This window comes from Fukomys damarensis, unplaced genomic scaffold (genome assembly GCF_012274545.1).
Source record: "Fukomys damarensis isolate Sample0158 unplaced genomic scaffold, DMR_v1.0_HiC HiC_scaffold_19, whole genome shotgun sequence".
Lineage (NCBI taxonomy): Eukaryota > Metazoa > Chordata > Mammalia > Rodentia > Bathyergidae > Fukomys > Fukomys damarensis.
The window spans coordinates 68280611-68305179 of NW_022900931.1; the positions used below are offsets into that span (position 1 = coordinate 68280611).

Below are 24569 nucleotides of genomic sequence, written 5' to 3' on the forward strand. Positions count from 1 at the left end.
TTCTGCGTCCAGTCTGTCTGCACAGGCCAGGAACACCTGCACAAGTGGTGACCCTTGCTGCCGATCTCCTGTGAGCCTGGAAGCAAGGATTGTAAGAGCTAGACCCTTTCTCCGTGTGTCTGTGGCCCGGGTCCTTCACTGCAGCAGGGTAGCCTCGCTGGGCTGTGTCCGCCAGGCTGCGCTTTTCCCGAGGCCTGGGCACCTGTCCTCTGCGCTTCTCGCGCGCAGAAGTGGAGTTCGGCCGAGCCTTCGGGAAACATCCTGTGCGCCTCCGCTTCTCACCGCCGGTTCCACCTCTGATGGCGACCGCGAGGATGGACAGGGCTCAGGTGAATAGAGGGTCCTTCAGGCCCTCACTGTCCCAGACTTAGGGGTTCGTGTGTGTTGTGTGCCTCGACTTTTTCCTTTTCTCCTTGAATATAAACTTCTTCGAGTTTCCAAGATCCATGGGACGGGATGTGGAAGAGCTTCAAGGGCACAAATGTATGAACCCTTGGCCATCAGAGTAAATTAGGACTGTTACAGGTACTGCCAGTCTCTAGTCTGATGAGAAAAGAAAACAGCAGTTCATGGCCTGGCCTATAACTGCTTGAAAAGCTAGGGTTTATTTCTGAGGGTGATGGAAGCCATGAAAGTTTCACTGGAGAGATGGAGTTGCTCTGACGCAGTTCTTGTTTGTTTGTTTTGTTTTTGGTACCAGGAATCGAACTCGGGTCCTTGTGCTTGCAAGGAAGGCGGTAGAACTACTGAGCTAAATCCACATCCCTTCTGACGCAGTTCTTAATAGGATTTCCCTAGCTGTAGAGTGGGGATACTGGGAGTTTTGGCTGTGGGTACACAGGAGTCTACTGCACAGTGCTGATGGTGGGTGGCCAGTTGCAGAAGTGAAACGAATGTGTTTTATATGGTCTTTAAATAGGCTGACAAATTTTTCTGAGGAGACCTTGGTATCCTGGCACTCGTAGGCTGAAGGTTCTCTCTCCACTTGAGTCTAGGGGTCTACAAAGAGGGTCTGGTCTCTTCTAGCTCAGTGTCCTGAGTCCAGGGCAGAGTTATACGGAGATGTTCCCTTTCTTGGCTCCAATGGATGAGGAATGGTAGAGTTCATTAGCCCTAGAAACTGACATATGTAAATGCTGTAAGATGGAGTTTGTAGCACTGAAGAAACCAGAGGGCTTAATTTTGTCTGTGGGAAGCAAAGCAGGGATAGACAATAGGCAGGAATGGCAGACTGAAAAACAGAACCTATATTCTGAGTGTGGTGAAAATTATGGAAGATTAGGAGCAGATTTGGAGGGAGATGATTTGATTCCCACATCCAGAGTCTTCCCTGTCTATGAGGTTGAGAACAGACTGGACATTGGCAACGAACCTATTACAATCTTGTTGTCCTAGTCTGTCTCCACCACCAGAGGTGTGAAGTGGAAATAATAGAAGTTTAATATCCATTTTTCAAGTGGGGAGACCGTATTTTGTGATGTGATGGAAAAAAATGTGAAGAATTGTGGATGACTCCAAGGTTTTTCTTGTTTATTTGTAGTGCCTTAGCTGGTGGAATGACGGAAGTGCCATCAATTGAGATGGACAAGTTCCTGGCTGGCGTGATTTTAGTGGTTTTGTTAGGAAGCAGATAGGTGCTGTTTTGTTGAGGAACGTCCAGACACCCTTTTGTTTGTTTGTTTGTTTGTTTGGTTTTTTTTTTGGTACCGGGCATTGAACTCGGGTCCTTGCAATTGCAAGGCAGGCCACCGAACCGCTGAGCTAAATCCCCGACCCTGTTTGTTTGTTTTTGGAGACAGGGTCTCACTATGTAGTTGAGACTGACCTGGAACTCACTATGTAGCCCAGGCTGGTCTTGAACTCACAGCAATCCTCCTGCCTTCACCTCCCGAGTTCTGGGTTTACAGGCATGCGCCACCACACCTGGCTTAGACAACCTTTTGTTGACACACTATATATCAAGGTTTTTCACTCTGGTGAGTGATTCTTTTGAAGAAATTCAAAAGAAGACTCCACAAATAGGGTGTAGCATAGAGCTATGGGAGTGTCAAGATGATGTGTCATTTGTCGGTAAGAAAGATGAAAGAGAGAAAGGGGAACTGGTTCTGTTCTTTTGGTACTTAGGTGGCTGTGGGCCTGTTGTAAAGACAGGTGACTATTTCTGTAACTGTGTGCATAGTGGCCTATTCGGAGAAGGGTTTAGTATGGGCCAAGAGTTTGTCAGTGTTGCTAGTGGTTTAGAGACGAGGGAAGTGTGGTCCTAAGAGTGAAGTGCATGTTGGGAGGAGTGTACACTGACGTCCTCATGACCCTAGTATTGATGGCTTCTGAGACAAAGCTCAGCTGGGTTTGGTTGTGTCTGGCAGGCATCTTCTGGACAAACTTGCATAACTGGTTGGTAGGAGAGTATTTGGGACCCTTCATGACAGACAGAGTTTAGGCAGCACCTCCCCTTGCACTTGCTTGGTTCCTCTGAAGGCTGGACACGGTAGAGAGAGACATAAGGAGACAGCAGGCACTAGTGGTGCTAAGGCCCGCCCTCATCTCTGATTTGGAAATTTTGGGAAGAGGCTGAGCTGGGGTTGCCTGCAGTTGTGTTGAATCGTGGCTTTGGGGAGATGTGCTGCTCATAGGCTCAACTGTCACTGTCTTTCTAGGGCCACGTGACCTTTGAGGATGTGTTCGTGTACTTCTCCCAGGAGGAATGGGAGCTTCTTGAGGAGGCTCAGCGATTCCTTTACCGTGATGTGATGCTGGAGAACTTTGCACTTGTGGCCACACTGGGTAAGACCCTTTCTTAGGTTTCTATCTCTAGTTGGCAAGTTATCCAAAGCTTAATGGCTTAAAATAATAGAGATTATTATCTCTCAATTGAAGCACTTAAATCTCTGGTCACAGTTTGTGTGGGTGCTCTTGGTTCAGAGCTTTCACACTTCCATTCAACGGAGCCAGAGATGTGTTATCTGAGTCCTGTTTTGGGAAGAGTCTACTCACAAGCTTGAGCATCGTCAACTCCTTAGTGTGGATGGCCAGAGGCCTCTCTCAGTCCTGGTCTGGTTATCTTTTCAGCTAACGTGCTTGAGTAAGTAAGCAGGAGAGTGCCCAGGAAAAAAGCTCAGGTTGTGGCTTAATCTTAAAAGTGACATTCCATTTACTTTTTCCACATCTCGTTTCTTAGATATGAGTCAATCAGTGCAGTCTGTAATCAGGGAGTAGGAGGAGGTAGGATCCCTGGTGCCTGTCTTTGAGGTTACCATCCACAGGCTGCCACACTTACTCCCTTTTCTTTGGTGGGGTTCGATCCGCTGCCATCCCCAGGGATAGCTGTTGATGTCCAGCCAAGTCTGTGACCCTTCTCTCCCTTCCTGTTTTTTCTTTCTTGTGTGTGTTTCCAATTGCCAAATGCAGGACCCTACCCACGCTCCACAAGTGCTATTCCATTGAACTACGCTGTTACTCCTCCCTCTCTTGAATTCCCAGAGTAGGTGCTGTGAGTCTAGAGTTGGGCTGTGTGCAGTGTCCTCTCCCTTCCTGAGTCGTCCCCACCAGACTTTCCCAAAGCCTTGTAGGAAATGGTAAGGAGTGGGTAATAGGATTTTTCAACATTATCAATGGATTCTACAGAGCTTGAAGACTCACTCTCTGGTACCATCTTCATGGCTGACACTTGTATTTCCCAGGTTTTATGCTTATTTTCTCCGATATTTCCTGGGGAATGAATATTTATGTGGATTCAAGTTGATCTGGGATCTTGAGTAATAGCCACTGGTGAACATTGCACCCACATAGCCCTTTTGTGTTTTGTTCAGTTTCTCCTCCTAGCACAATAAAATAAGCAAAATCGCTGGAGTGGTATGTGGAGCTTTGTGACCTGACTTGGTTACTGTCAGTGCTGGGAATGTGAATAATGTCTTTGCTGCTTCCTGGAGAGAAGCCACATACATTTGGGCTTGGGTGAAGTCGCTTTTGTTCTGACCCTAATAAAAGCTCCTCTTAGGCCCAGGTCACAGGTTCTTCTTACTGGTTTTCCTGCTGTCCCTAATAAACTCTGTTCTCTGCCCTAGCAGATGTGTCTCTGTCATTCTCTTAGCACCTTGCGGCCAGTTCTCATACACTGGCAGTGGGTATTTGTAGAACAGCTTACAAATCAGACAGAAACCCATGAAAATGGTTAAGAGGAAGGAGGCGTCTTTTTGCCCAAGGAAACAATAGAGAACATCATGCAGTTTTGGTAGACTTACGGAAGCAATTGAAACTCCCAACAATTCCAACCTTTTTTTTTCCCTCCTCCTCCTGTAGAAGGTTGAGGAAGTCCTGCTCTCTAGAGTTGCTGTCAGTACTGAGTGGATTACCTCAGGAGTGGGACCACAGTTGCCCCAGAATAAGGGATATAATGGATGAGTAGGGGCCTCAAAAACAATGCATTACTTACTGTATTTCCCCTAAAATAAGACTGGGTTTTATATTAATTTTTGCTGCAAAAGCTGCACGAGGGCTTCTTTTCAGGGAATTTCTTTTATTTTTTCCATGTATGACAATCTACATTTATTCATGTATAACAATATAAATTTATTTATTCATGCACATAAATCTACATTTATTCAAGTATGATTATGTCATCTTCTGAAACATTGTCATAACATTCTGGAACATTGCCATCATCTCCAAATCCAGAATTTTGGCCTAAATTTCTTGCGACTCCATTTCCTATAGAACCAGTGGCCCTAATCTCTTATGTCCAGCAAAAAAGCTCTCCTTAAATGAGCACTTTTTATCCTTAGAACCTGCTCATGGTCCATTGGCAACACAGCTGTCAGTGATTTTATCCCATGAATTCTTTACCCAAGTCATGACCTCTTGCAGGCTGAGCGTCACAAAGTTTCCACTAAATCAAGTGTTAATTGAAGACCTCCGGAACAGGAGTAGCAATATAAATGATGATAGTTGAGAATGATGGTCCACGCAAAAGCAACAAAAAATTGTAGGCAGAAATTCAGAAAGTGTTTCTTTATTTCACACAAGTGCATTAAGTACATCTGTTACAACATGTGGCATATCAAATTGTGAAGATTTGTATTAGACACAGTCACATCCATTTGTTATCAGTCCTGCACATTATTCATGTGTTGTGTCTGTACTGTGATTGGTCGTTTGGCAATAAGTCTCAAGTTCATCTGTTTAGGTAGGTGTTTACCTCTCATCCAAAGGTGCCTGCTTGGGTATTTAGAAATACTTATTATATTTTATATTATTTATTTAAAGTGTTAAGGTCAATATTTATATTCAATTATATATTAATATTTTATAATTCAATACCCCCATCGTATGTTGAAATGAATGTACTAAATGCATCAGTCTGGCTGATGATCTTAACTGGGGCTTATTTTTGGGTTGAGGCTTATATTACAAATAATCCTGAAAAACATCATGCTAGAGCTTATTTTCCAGTTAGGTCTTATTCGGGAAGATAATGGAATTGTTCTTCAATACCAAGGAGAAAACATTGTTGTGGTAGATACAAGTGCTGAATGTGTGCTAATTCACAGCAACCCTGGGAAGTTATTGATAGATTCCAGGGTAAGGCCAGAGTGAAGGTAGTATTGTTGCATCTGGGAATTGGGAACACATCCCGTTCTGCGTGTGGTACTGATCTCCCTGGCCCCTGGAGACATTTTAGGGATGGTTACTGTAGCTGGAAAGACATTGCAGACCTCATGAGGAATTTCAGCTCATCTTCAGGTAGGAGAGGGAGCCTTGAGGTACAAAGCAGAACGGGATTCTGTTAGCCTTCATGTTCCAATGAGGGTAGTAACTAGAAGACAGTTTAAATTGCCCAGTGGGCTTGCTGAGATTGGAGAAATGATAAAAGAATTAGAATGGGTTGGAATTTTATGACTAGGTCACAGTCCCCCCAGTACCTGTCTGGCTGACGAAGAAGTCAGATGGGGCTTGGAGAATGACTGTCAATCACAGGGAGCTAAATAAAATGAAACCTACCTAACATTACTCAGGCCCTGGGGAAAATTGCCTCCTCTGGCTGTGTGCACACTGCCTGGAGCTGGCTAATGTCTTTTCCAGCCTTTGATTACAAACCAGTTTAAACCAACTCACATTCCCTCAAGAGGGAGGACAGTGGACATTCCAAGTAGTGTCTCAGGGAGTCCACGCGGTCCTCTTTGTTCTGGCATAGTGGTTTGGGACCTCTCTCTGTCCTCACTTCCTACTCCTTTTGTCTGGTTCCATGACATTAATGATATTAAGCTGACTAGTGCAGGTTGTGCCCTTAACCGGACTGACCAGATCCACTCTGCACTCACATGAGGGAATGTGCTGTCCACCCCAATGGGATGAGAAGTTCCTTAGAGTGGTCTGGTGGTCTGGGCAAGACCATGTGATTCCAGGGAAAATGCAAGATCAAGGGCAAACCTTCCCATCTCCGTGTGGTAAAGGTGGACAGGCTTTTCTGTGGTCCTGGATTATTTGCAGGCATTCGTTCCTTGTCTGACTCTAGTCCATTCCCACTGTATTGGCTAATTAAGAAGAGTCACATGTGACTGGAATGGGCCTCAGCAGGAAGCATTTGAAAAGGCAAGGATTGTGAGAGCCCAGGTGTACGCTCTGGACACCTCTGTCAGGTGTGACAACGCAATTAGATGTCACCAGTGCCCCAGATAGCATGAGTTGGGCTTCCCCGTGAAAAAGCAAGGACAAAACTAACTTCTATGTTTACAGTCACGGCTGTAGAAGGGATCTAATGCTAGAAACACCCGTTTAGATGAGCAGTTTTGTACATTGTACAGGTGGAATAACTGACTAGTACTTTGCCAGTCACAATGCAAACTGGCCTACCTAGAAAGGGATGCAGAGCCAGTTTCACCAGCCTCAATCCACAGTTACAGGCTCCTACTCCAAATGAATGGCATTGAATATTTACAACAATGCAATGTCCTCTCCAATAGTTTATTAGCTCCCAAACTGTGATGGTGTTGGCCTTGCTATCAGTGAGCTGCCATTGGCTGTCCCAGGACATTTGATCTCATAAGTACAGGAGCGGGTGGCACCCACACCTAAAGACTCTTCGTGACAGATGGGTCCAGCAGGAGGAGCCCATGTATTGGACTGTGCTGTGGCAGAACCCACCTCTGCTGCCATCTGATTATGGGAGGAAATCCAAGCATCAGTGGTCAGAGCTGCAGGCAGTGGCTGCAGCCATGGCCCGGGCTGTGCTGAAAACTGGGCACTGTGCAGGGACCTCACACCGTGGGTGCACTGTGGCAAGACTATGTCTACAGCTTGAAAGCTTTTCTGGGAAGCCACAGCATGGGGACAGATTGGGAACCTCTGGATGAACCAAGGACAAAAGTGACTGTGTAGCATGTGCTGCCTGGAAAGACACAGGCGGATGCTCGACTGAGGTGCAGGCCTCCTCCCTGGCCGGGGCTGTGGACAGAAAAGTGCTATTGTAGGGTGGGCCATAGCCAAGGGCAAAGCTGCTCTGAAATGGAATGGCTTCTTGGCAGCTGCAGCCCTATGTCAGGTGTACTCACACCTCTGTCCCTGTCATTTCACCCACAAAAAGGAACAGATCTGGCTGTATAGCCCTTATGGAACTGGTGGATTGATTAAATTGGCCCTTTGGAAACAATAACAGGGCATAAATATGCTCTGACCTATGTAGGTAAAGCTACAGGACTTGTGCATGCCTTTCCCAGCAAGAAAACTAACCACACTGCCACTCTGTAAGGCCTTGAGTGGTTGGGTTGTACAAGTACCTGTATGGTGAAGCTGTGCCCAGGCTCCCATTTCACTGGACCTGCTCTCCAGGGTCCGGCCCTTCACAGGCTGTATCATGACACTTCCCACTGTGCTGTAGCCCTCAGGAAGCTGGATGGTAGAGAAAATGAAAAGCTATTAAAACAACAGATATGGGTCCCATTTGGCAAGTCCAGCTTACCCAGAGCTGGCACACCGGCTGTTCATGAGCACCTGAGGGCTCTGGACCCTGTCCTAATAAGCACAATACATGCCCACACCTTATGTCCTAATGCCAGAGTTGATACAGAGAGAGTGCTGCTTGTTTGCAAACTGCAAGCATTAAATTCAGAGGAGGGGACAATTAAGTAGAGGCTCAGTAATTTTCACTCTCTTCACCCTCCCCACAATTGGTTGTTTCTTAGTGCAGTGTGAGGAGGCTGTGGCCCATCTAGCACTGTTGGTCCTATTGGACTCTGGACCTGTGGCTGTGAACTATGCTGAGTGGGCTAAAGGGAGCACCCTGGGGTCTGCTCTCAGCCTCTTGTGTGGATGCCATGTGGCCATTTCTTTTGGAATCACTGAAGAGTCTTGTCCTGTTCACCATGTGTGACCTGCTTTACTGCCTGGGGCCCATCTGCTGCAGTTCTGGTGCTGTCCTGTTGGATGGTACAAGTTTACTTTTATAAGTTCCTGCTAGACATTTATTTTTCTGTTCATAGTTAGCATCTTTTGCCGTTTTTCCTGGAACCTGTTGGTTAACAAGCCTGAGTTAATGCTTTGTGTGGCCCTGTCCCTCCTGTAAGGATCTACTAGGCTGTTGGTTTGGTTTTGGGGGCTCCTTGTCATTTTCATTTGCATAATGAGTCTGTGTCTCTTTTTGTGCTCAAACTTCTGCTGTGGCTGTGGATTCTGTTCACACGCTGGACAAACAGCCTCATGCCACGTCACCTACACAGTGCTAAAACCCCTCTTGGGCTCAGGGCACATTGAGGAAGAGATTGTAAGATTCAATTCTGAGGGGCAGAATGCTGGGATTCAGCTTGAGTGGTCCAGAGCCATCTTGAGTCTTTTTGGCCTTGACACATCCTTCTGCACAGAGCTCACTTGACTCCAGCAGCCCACGGCTGCAGTATCCCTTTAGCAGAGGAGTGAATTAGACACCTTTCCTCTGCCTGTCATAGAGTTCCTCTTTCCTGAGATCTGTACAGATCCAGTGCTGAAAACCGGCCCTTCCTTACACGGATCCTGGCTTCCTCAGCCTTCCAGCAGGCCCGCACACTCTCTCATTATGATAGTGCTTCTGCTTCCCCGCGGATCAACACGCTCTTCACCAGATTTCTTTGCTTTCAGGTTGTCGGTGTGAAGCAGGCAATGAGGAGGCATGTTCTGAGCAGAGCATATCTGTACAAAAAACGTCACAGATCAGAACTGAGTCAGGTCTTTTCTTCCAAAAAGCCCACCCATGTGAGATGTATGATATACTCTTGAAAGCCATTTTGCCCCTAGGTGAATACCAGGGCTCGTATGCTATTCAGAAACTGCACATGTGCGAGCCACATGGGAGAGGATTTTCACTCAGTGCAAACTTTTACCATCACCAGAAGTGGCATTGTGGAAACATTCCCTTTGGAAGAAATGATGGACTGGCCTCATTTGTAAAGAGCTGTACAGCCCATGTGTCAGGGATACCCGTTGTGTGCAGGGAGGCAGGGACTGACTTGCTGGACAACGCTGGCCTCTTCCAACCCCAGACCCCACACAGTGAAACGATTGCACAGAGAAAGAATGAGTGGATGGAGTCTGTCCCAGCCAGCTCCATGGTTGGCCAACCCCAGGAAGACCACGATGGACAGATGATTTTCAATTGCAGCAATGATGGAAAAGGCTTTCTAAATACTCTTCTGTTCATGACAGCCAGACAACTCAGACTGAGTCAAGTACCTTTAGGTGCCTACCATGTGGAAATGTGTTTGAACAGAAGTTAAGTCTTTTCAGTCACAGAGAAATTCACAGTGGAGAAAGAGCTCATGTATGTGGAAAGACCTTCATTCACCTGTCTTACCTCAAAATGCACCAGAATTGTCACACTGGAAAAAGACATTACACGTGCAGGGAATGTGGAAAGACTTTCCTCCGTATAGACACATTTGTTCAGCACCAGAGAGTTCATACTGGAGAGAGGCCTTTTAAGTGCAGCGAGTGTGGCAAAGCTTTCAGCCGTAAAGACACACTTGTTCAACACCAGAGATTTCACACTGGAGAGAGGCCTTACAAATGTAGCGAATGTGGGAAATTCTTTAGCCAAACCTCCCACCTTATTGAGCACTGGAGAATTCATACTGGGGCAAGGCCTTATGAGTGCTCTGAATGTGGGAAATTCTTTAGCCATAAATCCAGCCTCATTAAACATCAGCGAGTTCACACAGGAGCAAGGTCTTACATGTGCGGCAAGTGTGGGAAAGCTTTCAGCTGCAAAGACATACTTGTTCAGCACCAGATAATTCACACTGGAGTGAGGCCTTATGAATGCAGCCAGTGTGGGAAGGCCTTCAGCCGTAAGGACACCCTTGTGAAACACCAGAAAATCCACGCTGGAGAAAGGCCTTATGAGTGTGGTGAATGTGGGAAGTTATTCAGACATAGCTCCAACCTTCTTGTACACCAGAGAGTTCACACTGGGGCAAAGCCTTATGAGTGCAGTGAGTGTGGGAAGTGCTTTAGTCACAACTCCAGCCTAATTCTGCACCAGAGAGTTCACACTGGAGCAAGGCCTTATGTGTGCAGTGAGTGTGGGAAAGCCTACATTAGTAGCTCTCACCTTGTTCAACACAAGAAAGCTCACACCGGAGCAAGGCCTTATGAGCGCGGTGAATGTGGGAAATTCTTTAGTCGCAACTCTGGCCTCATTCTCCATCAGCGTGTTCACACTGGAGAAAAGCCTTACGTCTGCGATGCATGTGGGAAGACCTACAGCAGGAGCTCCCGTCTTGTGCGTCACCACAGAGTTCACCTTGGAGATAGGCCTCACACGCAGTTTTAGTGATCCTTAGCTGCTTCTCTTTAACTTGTTTTGCATAAAATAAGTGACAAGAGAAAGGCCCATGAATGCAGAAAAGTCACCATTTCCTCTTTCTGGCTCACTAGAAGAAAGCTCTGCATGCCCTCTGGAGACAACCTCACAGGTGAATTTGGCCCTTTTTACATCCATCCTGGGGAGACTCCAGTAAGCACCACATATGTGGGAAGTTGTCACGAGATGCGTCAGACTCTCAGTACCACTCAGGGCTCTTGGCAGTTACGTCACTGCCAGTGCCTGTGGTGGAAGCCATCATATGCTGCCAGCTGTGTGTGTTGAGCCCTCTGTTTGCTCAGTGACGGCAGACATCTGCTCCATCTTCTGTTCCCTGTAGGAATCATGAATATTCTGAGCCCACTGAGGGTCCTCATTTCCTTTCTCAGGCTAGGTTCTGAGTGGCCATGATTTAGCTCTGGCATGAAGGATCTGAGCTAGGGTCTGCTGGGGATTTCCAGGAAAGATTCCCCACTGGCATTGTTGACCATGAACACAGTAGTCATCCAAGTCACCCAGCCTTGTAAACTGCCTATTCCTTGATGCAGTTTATACGTCGTAAATGTTATATATTATGTCATCCTTTCCTCTTGGTTCTATGTACTACGTAGAGTGGACTGAGAAAAAAGTAGTCTGCCAATGTGAGGGAGGAGTACCTTTTGTGGCACAAATTTTATTTTCTTGATCACAGGTTGGCCATGAAGAGTTCTCAGTCTAGTTTGGCTTAATGTACACTGTTGTAGGCCTGCTAGAAAAGACTGAAGAGCTTTTTGTGCCTAATTCTCTGACTTGAATGCAAAGATCTCTTGTGAGCCCAATGTTCATTCTGAGGAAGGTATAGCTGGTGTGAAAATCTCCCACGTTTCTGGAAGCAACATGAGTTGACTCCCTAAGTGTCACATAGTCCCTAACACTGTTGAGGGATTACTGTCTCCTAGACCTGTACAGGAGCCAGTCTCTTATATCCAGAGTACCATAGGCAAGTGCCATGGGTTGTAAGACCTACACAGCAAGGTGAGAATCACTGGTACAGAAACAATGAAATAACAGTAGGGGTGACTCTGGCAAACCTTGATTCGTCCTTTAGACAAGACTTTCCACAATGTCCATGTAATTATGGCTGTGTGGGATGAGGATGTACAGAAATTCTCAAAGGCTCCAGACATTGCTGTTTCCTGGGGCCACAGCTACTGTGAGAGTAGAAAAGGTTTGTGGATTTTTGTAGCTCTGTGGGTGTTGACCTTAAGGCATCATTCCTGCTTCTCTGACTCAGAAGAGGCACGGTGCTCCCAGATCTCACCTTCACTCCTGGAAACTGAAGTGGATACAAGCTTTATTGTTCTCCACGTTTTGGTCAGACTGAGGCAAAGGTCACTCTCCTAAATTGAGAGAGGGATACAGTACAGCCAAAGAAGTTGGCACATCTGACTTTCCATGAGGAGTTGTAGATGATTTTCCATACTCAGCTTGAATATTTAGCTCTTAGCAGCTTTATTGAGATAATGATTAACACTCACTACACTACAAATAGGTAAATTATAAGATGTGCACTCTTTCAGCCTGTGTGTACACTTGAAATTGCCCTAGTCAAGATAATGAATGTATCAACAGAAACATAAGATTCCTTGTGTCTCTATAGCTGCACCGGTCTTTCTTATTCCTCCCACATTTACAAACAATTAGAGGCATTTTATATAAAAAAAGAAACCAGGGTATGTACTCTTTTGAGGTTGAGAACTCTAGCTTTTTTCATTAATCATCACTATTTCAAGATTAATCCAGGGCCGGGGATTTAGCTCAGCGGTTCGGTGGCCTGCCTTGCAAGCGCAAGGACCCGAGTTCAATCCCTGGTACCAAAACAAACAAAAAAAAAGAGTAATTCATATTGTTGCGTGAACCAATAGTTTGTTAATTTATATTTGTGAACAGTATTCCATTGTATACCACAGTTAAAATCCATTCAGTTTTTAATAGATTTTTGGATTGTTTCCAATTTTTTACTATTTCGGTGGCCTGCCTTGCAAGCGCAAGGACCCGAGTTCAATCCCTGGTACCAAAACAAACAAAAAAAAAGAGTAATTCATATTGTTGCGTGAACCAATAGTTTGTTAATTTATATTTGTGAACAGTATTCCATTGTATACCACAGTTAAAATCCATTCAGTTTTTAATAGATTTTTGGATTGTTTCCAATTTTTTACTATTATAAAAAAGCTGCTATAAATATTTGTGTTCAAGTTATGAGAGACTAATATTTTATTGCATTGATATGGCACTTTTTAATCTATTCACTGATTGAAAGTCGTATCAGCTGCTTTCAAGATTTGGCGATTATGAATAAATCTACTCCAAACATGTGTGCAGTTTCTGTGTGGACAACTTTTAAACTTTTCAGTTACCTGCCAGGGAGTCCGATTTGCTGGATTATGTATTATGAGTATATTTATGATCATAAGCTGTCTTTTAAAGTGACTATATCACTTTGAACCAGCAATAGATGACAGTTTCAGATTTTAGCCACTCAGATATATGGTTGTTATGTCATTGTTGCTTTAGTTTGCCATTGCCTAATGACAGGTGATGACATCTTTTCATATTCTTTTTAAAGTGTCTTGCAGAGAAGTTTTTTTTTTTTCCCAATTGAGTTTATTGGTACATTTTAGGTATACAGTACAGTTACATTCATTATTGGGATCTTGTACCTTTACATGACAGGTCTTGTTTTTTTGTTTTTGTTTTTGTTTTTATTTTTTTTGAGACAGGGTCTCACTATGTAGTGGAGACTGACCTGGAACTCACTATGTAGCCCAGGCTGGTCTCGAACTCACAGTGATCTTCCTGCTTCAGCCTCCCGAGTGCTGGGATTACAGGCGCGCAGCACCATGCCCAGCACGACAGGTCTTGGTTCTTATTTTTTCCCCTTGTCCCTGCCCTCCCTTCACTTCCTCTTCCCCTCCCCATTTACAAACACTTTATTTCCATTTTTTCATATTTTTTTTCTTTTCCCTTATTACCTTTCCCCTACCCTTCCCACTTTCCCTATACCTTTAGCCCTTTTCTTCCTATTTCACATGTCAATTATCTCATTAGGATCTTATATACTGTTATAGTTTTTCACCCCAGAGAAACTAGTCAGTATTTACACAGGTGTGACTTATTTATTTCACTTAGGCGTGTATCCTCAACAGAGAAGTTTTTAATCAGGTCTATCTTACCCAGTTTTTCTTCCATGGGTTTTCTTTTCCATGTTTTTATTAGCTTTACGCCACTATAACAAAATGGTTGATGTAAAGTCGTTCTGAGTAAAGTAGAGGTTTATTTTGTGAAGCGTTCTGGAGGTTCGTGTCCATGGTCAGGCATCTCTGTTGGTTTGGGCCTCTACTAGATGTGAAATGTCATGGTGGGTGTGTGTATTGGTCACGTCTTGAGCCAAGAAGGGAGAGAAGGAAGAAGGTGTGTGGGGGAGAGTGCTGATACAAAACTTACAGAATCCTTTACAGTAGTGGCTGGTGAGTGGTAGAATAATTGACTGTGAGGAACAAGGATTCATGGGGAAAATTGCATCAAGAAAGATCAGGTCTTTCCAGAGATGTAAGAGAAGAAATGGCCTCACAGAGTCCACTCTCCAGGCCCAGTGTAACTTCAAAACTGATGACTAAATTATGCTCCCTATCTTAATTCCAGTAAGGCACATTTTAAAAGAGTCATGGAATTCCTTAGTTTTTTTTTTTTTTTTTAATAATGTCCACCTGTAACCAAGTTGTTACATGGTAGTGTATTCATTTCTCTAGGAAAAATATGCTGAATAATTAAATGCTTTCATGCTTCATTTTTCAATTTACTGAGCTATTCAGCAGAAAATATAGTTCCTATATTCTGCCTGTCCACTACTGTCCTAATTCCCAATTTTTCTCTCTTTACCATTTCCATTAGTGTCTTATTGTTTAGTGTCTTTCAGATCAAGGACTCTCCTTCAGTAATTGGAGAAACAAGCCGGGTATGGTGGTGCACGCCTATAATCCTAGCACTCGGGAGGCTGAGGCAGGAGGATCACTGTGAGTTCGAGACCAGCCTGGGCTGCAGAGTTAGTTCCAGGTCAATCTCAACTACATAGTGAGACCGTGTCTCAAAAAACCAAAAAAAAAAAAAAAAAAGGAGAAACACACACTGGAAGTATACACGGAGTGAGGAAGCCCGTGGAAGGGACTGCATGTGGAGACGGAAGGGAAGAGAGGGCAGAGGAGAGTAATCAGGGCTGTAGTCCTGAGGGTATGTGTGGATAGTCCCACTGCGCAGGAAAGCAACGTTTATGTATTAGGGGCTGCGGTTTAAAGGATTCTGATGAAGAGTTTTCTGCACTCAGGCAATATTCAAGAAAGGTGAACAAATTTGGCTGTTTATCCCTGTGATTGATGAATATCAAATAGACAAATACGCTTAAGAACACGTGCAACAATGCTGTACATATGCAGAGCAGCTGATAACTTGATTCACAACGCATCCCATGCCTCTGCTGTTGTGCCTGAAACTCTGTGTGCTCTCTGCACATTCTGTGACACAGCCCTGTACCGCTTCCCTCTTCATTTCTACCTTTGTGGCAAGTCTTGGAGTGAAAGGCATGAGTGTGGCGACAGTTCCAGTACAGCCGTGGGTTCAGCTTCATTCTCTCACTTGGACTTAGCTGTCTCTTTCAAACTTCCTGAGATCTTAACTGTTTCCCCCACGTGTCACAGATCTGTTTCCTAAGTATGTTTCTGGATAACTACAGGATCTTTATAAATAGCTCTTGACAATTTGTATTTCAGCATTTTTCATGGATAATTTCGGTTCCCTGTGTAGACAGCATTGCAGTTACAAATGGGATGATAAATCACTTCTCAGCAAGAAAATGAAATTATGGGGTTTCATTTTTTCTTAAAGATGATTCCCTCTGCATATATGCTCGTGCTAAATGACACTCAGTGTCTTGGCAGGAAATTGCATGTGATCAAGGTGCTGTAATTTTTACTTTGAGATTAAAACAACTGGTAAATATCTTAGCCGAGAAGTAATATTATTTGAGTGAAATTGTTTTTCCAGGCTAGGAAAACAGTGACTGACTATACAGCCAGGAAAAAAGATGTTTCTCTGGAATGAAAGACGCATTTTCACCCTTTCAGTGTATTTCAGGGCAACCTATCATCCCTTCTTCTCATTTCATTGCCTGTAGTCTTCTGTCATACACATACTGAAGATTATTAGTGTTTTTTGTTATTATTTTATTGTTGGTGCTGAGGATCAATCCTAGGGCCTCACTCATGTTAATCATGTGCGCTGCCAGAAGGACGGTCCAAACCTCTGAAGCTTAGCTCTCTCTATATATTTCAAAAGTAGCAGGACGATGGACAGGTAACATCTATTAGGAGACCCTGAGTGCCTTCCCAAGGTGTATGTATCCCTTTAGATGTGTGTGGCCTTTGAGAGCTCACCCTGCCTCACAGAGGCCGAAACCATGGGTCTCTTAACATTTCCGTGAATATCCTAAACGTCAGTCCAAGGAAATGCGTGTACGTTGCCTTTAAGAGGAAGCTAGCCACCCTCTGGTCTTTGGAGCTCTGGAACGCCACTTCCCCGATACCGCCCTGGCGCCCTAGGCCTTTCCGAACTAAGGAGTTAGGAGGCTGCGGAGCCCCTTCTGGAGCGGCGGGGAGACTTCGTTACCCAGAAGTCCCTGTGGTGCGCGAGACGACGACTGAGCCAATGGGGGCTTTGGCGGGGTCGTTCAGGTGCCTGCGCTCCGTGAGGGGCGGGGCTTCCGGTGTCCTCCTGGAGCCATCTTGGTTGTCCCGTGGTTTCTTAAAATGTTAAGTTTAGGGAGTGTTTTGCTGTTACTGAAATGACAGAGCGGAAGGCCAGGAGAAGCGGTTTGATTCCCAGTGCCCAGAGGAGGGGATGACGCTCAGCTGAGCCGGTCTGGCGACGGCAGTACCTTTACTCTTGTATCCCCGCTCGGGTTCCCCCCTCGGGCTCGGTTGGCGGAAGCCGCACCCATAAGCTTGGCGCAGGTGGGTGCTGCGACCCCGGCCGCTCCATCCCGAATGCTAAGCTCGGAGGGGCTCCTCAGGTCAGGGCCTGTGTGCAGGACTGAAGGGTCTTGTGGGGGTTCACTGATCGTAGCGATAAGGCGTGGGAGATGCCCCTCCTCATGGACCGGCTTGCGTGAAGGCTGCAGGTGCTACGTAGTCCAGCAGCCCGGAGATGCGGGATATTGGTTAGCTGCGAGAAAGAGCGGTTGGTGGAGTCTCATCTGAATGACATCCATAACATCTGGAAGCTCTGGAGGGCGAATAGGAGGGTGTGTCCCGAGTTAGAAATTGATAGTTGGGGAAAGCAGGATAGGGAATTAAGGCAGGAAGGCTGTTGGAGAGACCACTGCAGTTGACCTGCTGAAATACTTAGGCTTGGGTCTGGACCAGAGTGATGGCAGTGGAGGAGCAGTGTGATGAGATGCTGAATAGACTTGAAAGATAAGAGTCCAGAGGATTTCCTAATGCATCAAATATGACTGCAAGAATAATAAGCCACTGGCTCCCAAGCCAACATCTGAATCCTGTTGGAGAAATGGTATTTTAGAGAGACAGCGACTGAGATTTTTTTTGTTCACAACTCTAATCTTCCAAAACGGCTAAGACCTGGCAGAGGAAGGGTTTTGGCTCATGAATGTAGAAAACGAGGCCTGGATATGGTGAAAAACTGGGCTAGGAAAAAGATAGGTGTAAGGCTGTTTAGGTTTACCACCTGCAAGCTTGCCTGATCCTCAAGGCCACTGTCTGTGGAACAAGAGAAAAATCATCCAGAGTAGTGGAGTAAATGGATTCCCGACCAAGCCACTGCTTTTTCCTCCACTACATCTCAGGGCAAGAGGGGATGATTTAGTATTGTAACCAAGAGACCTTGGCAAGCTCCTTTCAGAGCCAGAGCAGGTCTGGTTGCAGAAAGGACTAGTAGCTGACCTACCTGTTCACGTCCTTCCTACAGCTCATTAACCTAAGGACATATGAAACACTGATGTAAATACGAATTAACCACTGTCCCAGTAAGTATGTACGCATTTGTAACATGTGAAGTTACTTAGGAAGTTAAATTTCTGCAAATAGTTCATAATTGGTTTGACATCACCTCTATTTGCTTATCAAGGGAGATCTGTAAAATCTTAAAATGCTAAAAGTATACACCCAATTTCAATGTCTTACTATTTCGTTTGCACTGAATACATACAAAACAATCATAATATGACTAGCAATACCTGGTATGTAGCGTGTGAGGCTGTTTTACCTGTATGAGCCTTGTGAGGTAGGAACCATTCTTATCCTCTGCAGATGAGTCTCCGGGATATTCTCAATTCTATTTTCAGTTCTTTTCCAGAGCCGTAGATCTGCTAAGAAGCTCTTAAGTGCTGAAGTTTGATGAGCTGTTTATACAGACAGATTGAGATCAGTTTTTTCTAAGGCAGAGTAGAGAAGTGGTGGTCCAGCCTGTGATATTCTAATAGTGGCATATTTCTCATGGTCTCTCTCTTCCCCAGGGTCCACTGATGATGGCAGAAATGGATCCTACACAGGTTAGTAGAGGATTTCCTACCTTATACCACTCTAGTTACCTCCAAGATGGTTTTGTACCCCAGTATAATGAAAGGTGGTGTGTTGAGACTTGTCCTTCTCCCTCTCATGTATGAAGACTAGTTGGTTCCATAGGGCTGTTTCCTATATTTTGTAGTTCTCATTTTTCACAGATGAGTTAAAGTATGCCAACATTGTAGGCACAGGATCCAGAACGTTTAAATGCTTGGAAGTAAGACAGAGGAAACAAAGTCTATGTGTGGTAGGAGTGCAGGCTGTAAGAAGGATGGCTAGAGGCACATAGACACCAGGCCTAGAGTGACCATGAGGCTCTGGGCCTCATCTCGGCTACAGAAGAGTGAAGGAAAAGTAGGCGGTGGTGTGACCTAGATTTTTAGTGTATTGTGAACTAAAATTGTTCACATTTTATGATGTAAGAAGTGAGGATGCTTGGGAGATGAGATGAAAATAGAATTAGGAATATCTTCCTGATTTCTTGTTTGGAAGAGTGGGTAGATGTTCTATCAATTAAGATGGGGGATGTCAGCAATATGAACAACGTTCAGAGGGAATGCAGGATTGAGTTTTGTCCATGCCACAAATATTCCAGATATTCCTGGTGAAGGAGTTCTGGTCAGAGACATCCACAGTATTGTGGCTGGCATGTGGACTAGAATGAAGCTGCGGGTAGAAGTTGGGAGACAGCATCTCTTATGTTACCATGGATGTGGATGCTGTGGAGGAAAGGACACCAGTTGCAGTGTTGCTAACCCTTAATCAGGGTGAGGTGATGGTAGGTGTTGGTGGTGGGTGAGCTTAGTGCAGCTGGGATTTATATGAGGTTTTTTTGTTGTTGTTGTTTTTGTTTTGGTACCTGGGATTGAACTCAGGCCCTTGTGTTTGTGAGGCAGGTGCCAGAACTACTGAGCTAAATCCCTGCCCCCCCCCCTTTTAATTTGATTTATTGGTACATTCTAGGTAGACAGTACAGTTACATTCATTACTGGGATCTTGTGCCTTTACATGCCAGGTGTTTTTGTTTTTTGTTTTTTTTGAAACAGGGTCTCACTATGTAGTTGAGACTGACCTGGGACTCACTATGTAGCCCAGGCTGGTCTCGAACTCACAGCGATCCTCCTGCCTCAGCCTCTCCAGTAGTGCTGGGATTATAGGCGCGTGCCCACCACAACTGGCTTACATGAGGTTTTGATGAGCAAATAGTCCTGACTTTTTTGGACAAGATGTGTGATGCAGAAGCTGGAAACAGCTAGGAGTGAGGTCCCTGCCTAGGTTTAGGCGGCTTTAAAGTGAGAAAAAGGGCAGAGGGGGAGATCTTCAAAGCAGGGTTTTGGGCTGCTCCTGATGTTAGGGTACTTGGGTGTTCTGGGTCAGGACTGGGGCTGAATCAAATGTGCCATGTAGCACCTGGTTTCCATGTGTGGAGTGGCCAGATAGGTAATGGCAATGTGTACCGTGTGGGCTGTGATGGAGGTGTGTTCAGAGTGATGTGCAGGTAGAGGGGTGTGAACGGTTAACTCTGGGCCCTGAGATCAGGCACATAAGGAGTTTGGTTGTCTGGGAAGTAAGATCTGAAGGAGCCCACAGTATTGGCTGGCCAGAGGGGCTGGAGTTTGGCATACATAGCAAGCCTGCAGTTTAGATTGTCCTCTCCTCTCCTCTTGTTTAGATTGTGCTTCCTCCCCTCCCTCCCCTCTCTTCTTTTTTTCTTGTGTACCAGACTCAGGGCTCAAAGAAAATGAGAGAAAAGGCAACAGTTCCACCAGGACTGGTATCTCTGTTCCACATGGGGAAGGTGTAGAGGAGATTGAGCAGTGGATGGTTGTAGAGGAGAAGGACTTAGAACCTAGAGAGAGAAAAATGTAGCAGTGGTTGTACTTGCGAGGTTTCAGTTTATGGATATGAGTGAAAGCGGTGACAAAAAGTTATTTATTCCTTACACTTTCCAAAGGGGATGTACACAGGGTCATATGACAAAAAATTGTCTTGGATAGGAGGCATAATGCAGGAGATATATATGTCTTTCCCTTGTGAGCCCCAGTAAAGACAAAGCAAAGCATGACAGCCTGCTTTAAGTTTGGCTGCTTTGAATAATTCTAGCATACTGGGGGCATGGGAGCTGCCCTGGTTGTCCAGTACCTGCCCCGTGTTGATTTAGGACAAGGAAAATAGTGACTTTGGCTGTGAAAGTTAGATGAGAAGGTCATTCAGAATATGTGCATGTCATGGAACAAACCTACCTCTTAGTTTAGCTCTTTAGTTACTGGATGCCAAATAGATGAATCTAAATCGAAGAAGCATGGTTAGAAAACAAGCTGTGCATTACTGACCTGTCTTCATTGTGGCAGGGCCGTGTAGTCTTTGAGGATGTGGCCGTCTATTTCTCCCAGGAGGAATGGGGGCACCTCAGTGAGGCCCAGAGATTGCTGTACTGTGACGTGATGCTGGAAAACTTGGCACTTTTGTCTTCACTAGGTAAGGCCCTCACACCCACTCAGCGTCCTGGTTGAGCTATGGTTTCCTTGTTACCCAAGGCAGCTCTGTCTTCCCACATTCTGACCAGGGCATAGAGTTCTTCACTGGTTTCCTGGTAGTGTATTATGGGAGCTGTGGAGCTCTGTGCTTTGTACCCCTCTCCCCATTCAGCCCCATCTCTTGCTGCTCTGAGGGCTTGCAAAAAAAAGACTTGAGCCAGAAACATTGAGTTCCTCTAAGAGACCCTAATGCCCTGCCTGTCCCTAGCTAGGTCATTCTGTACATATGTGTGGAAGGTCCATGCTTTAGATGTCCCCTTGTTCTTACTGACATTTTTGGTGTCTTGTGCCAGGAATATCTGCACTGACCTGGTGGTCACCAGTTGGGGGCCACTGGATTGATTCTGCAGGACTTTTCTGTGATGTTGTGATTATAGCATGTGGGATGCCATGGGGTGGTCCCCTGGACATGTTCTTCACTACCTTTCTCTGTCTTTCCCCTTCGAATGACCTCTTCCAACTTCCATTCGAGTCAGTTTGAGTGATAGAGGTCCTGGGTACCTGGGAGAGTGGATATGAATACCAGTGATTGTAATAGGGACTCGCAGGCATGGTCCTGGTGCCAGGGAGTTGGGAAAGGGCATCTTTCTTTTTTCTCTTAAATTCTTTTATTGGTACATTTTAGGTATACAATACATTTACATTTATCACTGGGAGGAAAGGGCATCCTATCAGAGTTTGTTTTTTTTTTTTACATTGGGAACCTTTCCTATACCTGCCATTGTTTGATGCCAAAACCAGTGGCAAACCTCCTTTCTAGCTTTTCTTCCCCACTGTCATTTGTTTAGACAAACGTCTACCCCTGGTCCTACATCTTACCCTCCTCTTCTGTGGCCTCACCTCTCACACAATACTCTCCATTGCTTCCTTGGCGGAGCCTTCTAACACATGGTCTATGCTTATGGTGCAGTGAGCTATGCATGTATCACTCAGTAGTCCTTGGACTCTGTCAGAATTAGATATCTCTGCATCTGGACACCACCTTTTCTTTCTTTCTTTCTTTCTTCTTTTCCCTTCCTCCCTCCCTCCCTCCCTTCCCTCCCCTCACTATGTAGGTCAGGCTGGCCTTGAACTCATTATGTAGCCCACACTGGTCTTGAACTCACAGTGATGCTCCTGCCTCAACCTTCGAGTGCTGGGATTAGAGGCATGTGCCACCATGCCCAGCTGGACACAGCCTTCTGTATACTGCTCCCCAGTCACCAGCAGCCAAAGCCTGGTGAAAGTATTTGCAGAGGAGTGGCATAGGGAGCCTGCTTCTATTTCCCCTGCTGTACCTCTCTTTTTGTCCTTATTCATCACCAAGGCTCTATGCATACCAGGCCCTCCTCTTAATGGCTTTATATCCATCTCCTGGCAGGAAGCCCGTGGACTTAATATGGATAGGTGACACATTTGGGATGAGGATCCTTTCCCACCAAAGTCAACATGTACCTCACTAGCATGTTCTCTTCTTACAGGTTGCTGGCATGGACCTAAGGATGAGGAGGCACCTTCTGAGCAAGGAATTTCTGTAGGAGCATCACAGGTTACCACTCCAAAGCTAGGGTCAACCACTGAGAAGACCCAGCCTAGGGAGACATGTGACCCGCTCCTGAAAGAGATTCTGCGCCTAGCTGAACACAGTAGAACACAAACTGAACAAAAGATGTATCTTTATGAGGCAGACCTTTACCAGCCTCCTAAGCAGAATCTTTCCGGAAGGGACAATTGGAGATTTTTGAAGAACCACTGTGTTCATGTGGCAGAAAGAATTTTCCCAAGCAAGGAGGGGTGGAAAGAATCGCCAGCTACTTCGTGCCTTCTCCAGCACCAGGCCCCTTGCTGTGCGTGGAAGTCCAACAGGGAAACCAAGGGCAGGGAAGCCCTTCCAGCCAGACACAATTACACATGCAGTAAATGTGGAAAAGCCTTCAGATGTAAATACTCACTTGTTGAGCATGAGAAAACTCACACAGGAGAAAGGCCTTATCAGTGTAGCAAATGTGGGAAATTCTTTAGGTATAATGCCAACTTCATGAAACATCAGAGTATTCACAGTGGAGAAAGGACTTACGAGTGTAGAGAATGTGGAAAAGCATTTATGTACAACTATAGACTGATGAGACATGAGAGGGTTCACACTGGAGAAAGGCCTTATGCGTGTGACATTTGTGGGAAATTCTTTAGGTACAGCTCTACCTTCTTTAGACATCAGAGAGTTCACACAGGAGAAAGGCCTTATGAGTGTAATGTATGTGGGAAATTCTTTATGGACAGTTCTACTCTCATTAAACACCAAAGAGTTCACACTGGAGAAAGGCCTTATAAGTGCAGTGAATGTGGGAAGTTTTTTAGGTACAACTCCACTCTCATTAGACATCAGAGAATTCACAGTGGAGAAAGGCCTTATGAGTGCAGCATATGTGGGGAATTCTTTAGGTACAGCTCCAACCTTGTTAAACATTGGAGAAATCACACTGGAGAAAGGCCTTACAAGTGCAGTGAGTGTGGGAAATGCTTTAGGTACCACTGTAGGCTCATTAGACATCATCGAGTTCACACTGGTGAGAGGCCTTATGAGTGTAGTCAGTGTGGGAAATTCTTCCGGTACAACTCCAACCTCATTAAACATTGGAGGAATCATACTGGAGAACGGCCTTATGAGTGCAGGGAGTGTGGGAAAGCCTTTAGCCACAAACATATACTTGTTGAGCACCAGAAGATCCATACTGGAGAGAGACCTTATGAATGCAGTGAATGCCAGAAGGCCTTCATTCGAAAATCCCACCTGGTTCATCACCAGAAAATCCATAATGAAGAGAGGCTGGTGTACTCTGTGAATGTGAGGAATTCTTTAGGTACATCTGCAGCTTCATTAAACAGAGATTTTACCATGGAAAAAATTTACCATTGACTTAACTGGACAGCATTTTTTGAATTTCCATTTTACCTGCAGTTAATCTCCGGAGCTTCTTATCTTGCAGAAGTAAAACTATCCCCCTTAAACAGGAATGCCTCATTTCCTTTCCCTATTGGCCCTGACTACTGCTACTCTACTTTGTAACTAAGAGTTGGACACCTATTGCTATCTTACGGATGAAGTCATACAGTATGCCTTTTCATGACAGGCTTGCTTACTATGTCTAAAGTTCATTTATGTGTAATGTGTCAGAAATCTATTGCTTTTTTTTCAGTGAAATAATATTCCATGGTATATGTATACCATATGTCTCTGGTTAATGGATACTTGGGTAGTTCAAACGCTACACATTTGAGGCCAGCCTGGACTACATAGTAAGTTCAAGGCCAGCCTTAACTACATAGCAAGACCCTGTCTAAAAATCAAAAACTTCAGCAGAGTACTAATCAGTATATGCATGCACTGAACCACCAGAGGACAAGTAAAAAATCTACTGACGGATTAGATTTAACAATTTCCAAGGCATATTCAGAGACCAGAAGAGTTCCGGGTCCAGTCAGTGTGAAGAGAAAAACTTATAATTCAGGAACTATCAAGGAGAGAATGTAAGCCGGGCGCAGTGGTGCAAGCCTTTAATCCCAGCACTCGGGAGGCTGAGGCAGGAGGATCGCTGTGAGTTCGAGACCAGCCTG

General features: G+C 45.2%; 2 protein-coding genes across 4 annotated transcripts; both read left to right on the plus strand.

Annotated features, from left to right (window-relative positions):
• On the plus strand, positions 1-12586 carry Znf304 (zinc finger protein 304). Its single transcript, XM_019206433.2, is given in 4 exon segments — positions 1-329; positions 2658-2784; positions 9106-9651; positions 9654-12586. Coding segments are annotated over 4 exon segments (1845 nt in total). The 5' UTR covers positions 1-299; the 3' UTR covers positions 10796-12586.
• LOC104857137 (zinc finger protein 548-like) lies at positions 2704-24569 on the plus strand. 3 transcript variants are annotated; one of them, XM_010616856.3, is made up of 5 exons: positions 15944-16869; positions 17843-17900; positions 18390-18425; positions 20790-20916; positions 22436-24569. In XM_010616856.3, the coding sequence occupies exons 3-5, from the start codon at positions 18399-18401 to the stop codon at positions 23869-23871; spliced, it is 1590 nt and encodes a 529-aa protein (XP_010615158.1). In that variant the 5' UTR covers positions 15944-16869; positions 17843-17900; positions 18390-18398; the 3' UTR covers positions 23872-24569. The 3 variants fall into 3 exon arrangements, with proteins under 3 accessions (XP_019061985.1, XP_010615158.1, XP_010615157.1); XM_019206440.2 differs by lacking the exons at positions 15944-16869; positions 17843-17900 and adding an exon at positions 2704-2784; XM_010616855.3 differs by lacking the exon at positions 17843-17900.

Coding starts and splice junctions, on each gene's coding strand:
- LOC104857137 (XM_019206440.2), top strand. CDS start 18,399: ATGATGGCAGAAATGGATCCTACACAG. Junction 18,426..20,789: donor CAGAAATGGATCCTACACAG/GTTAGTAGAGGA, acceptor TCATTGTGGCAG/GGCCGTGTAGTCTTTGAGGA. Junction 20,917..22,435: donor GGCACTTTTGTCTTCACTAG/GTAAGGCCCTCA, acceptor CTCTTCTTACAG/GTTGCTGGCATGGACCTAAG.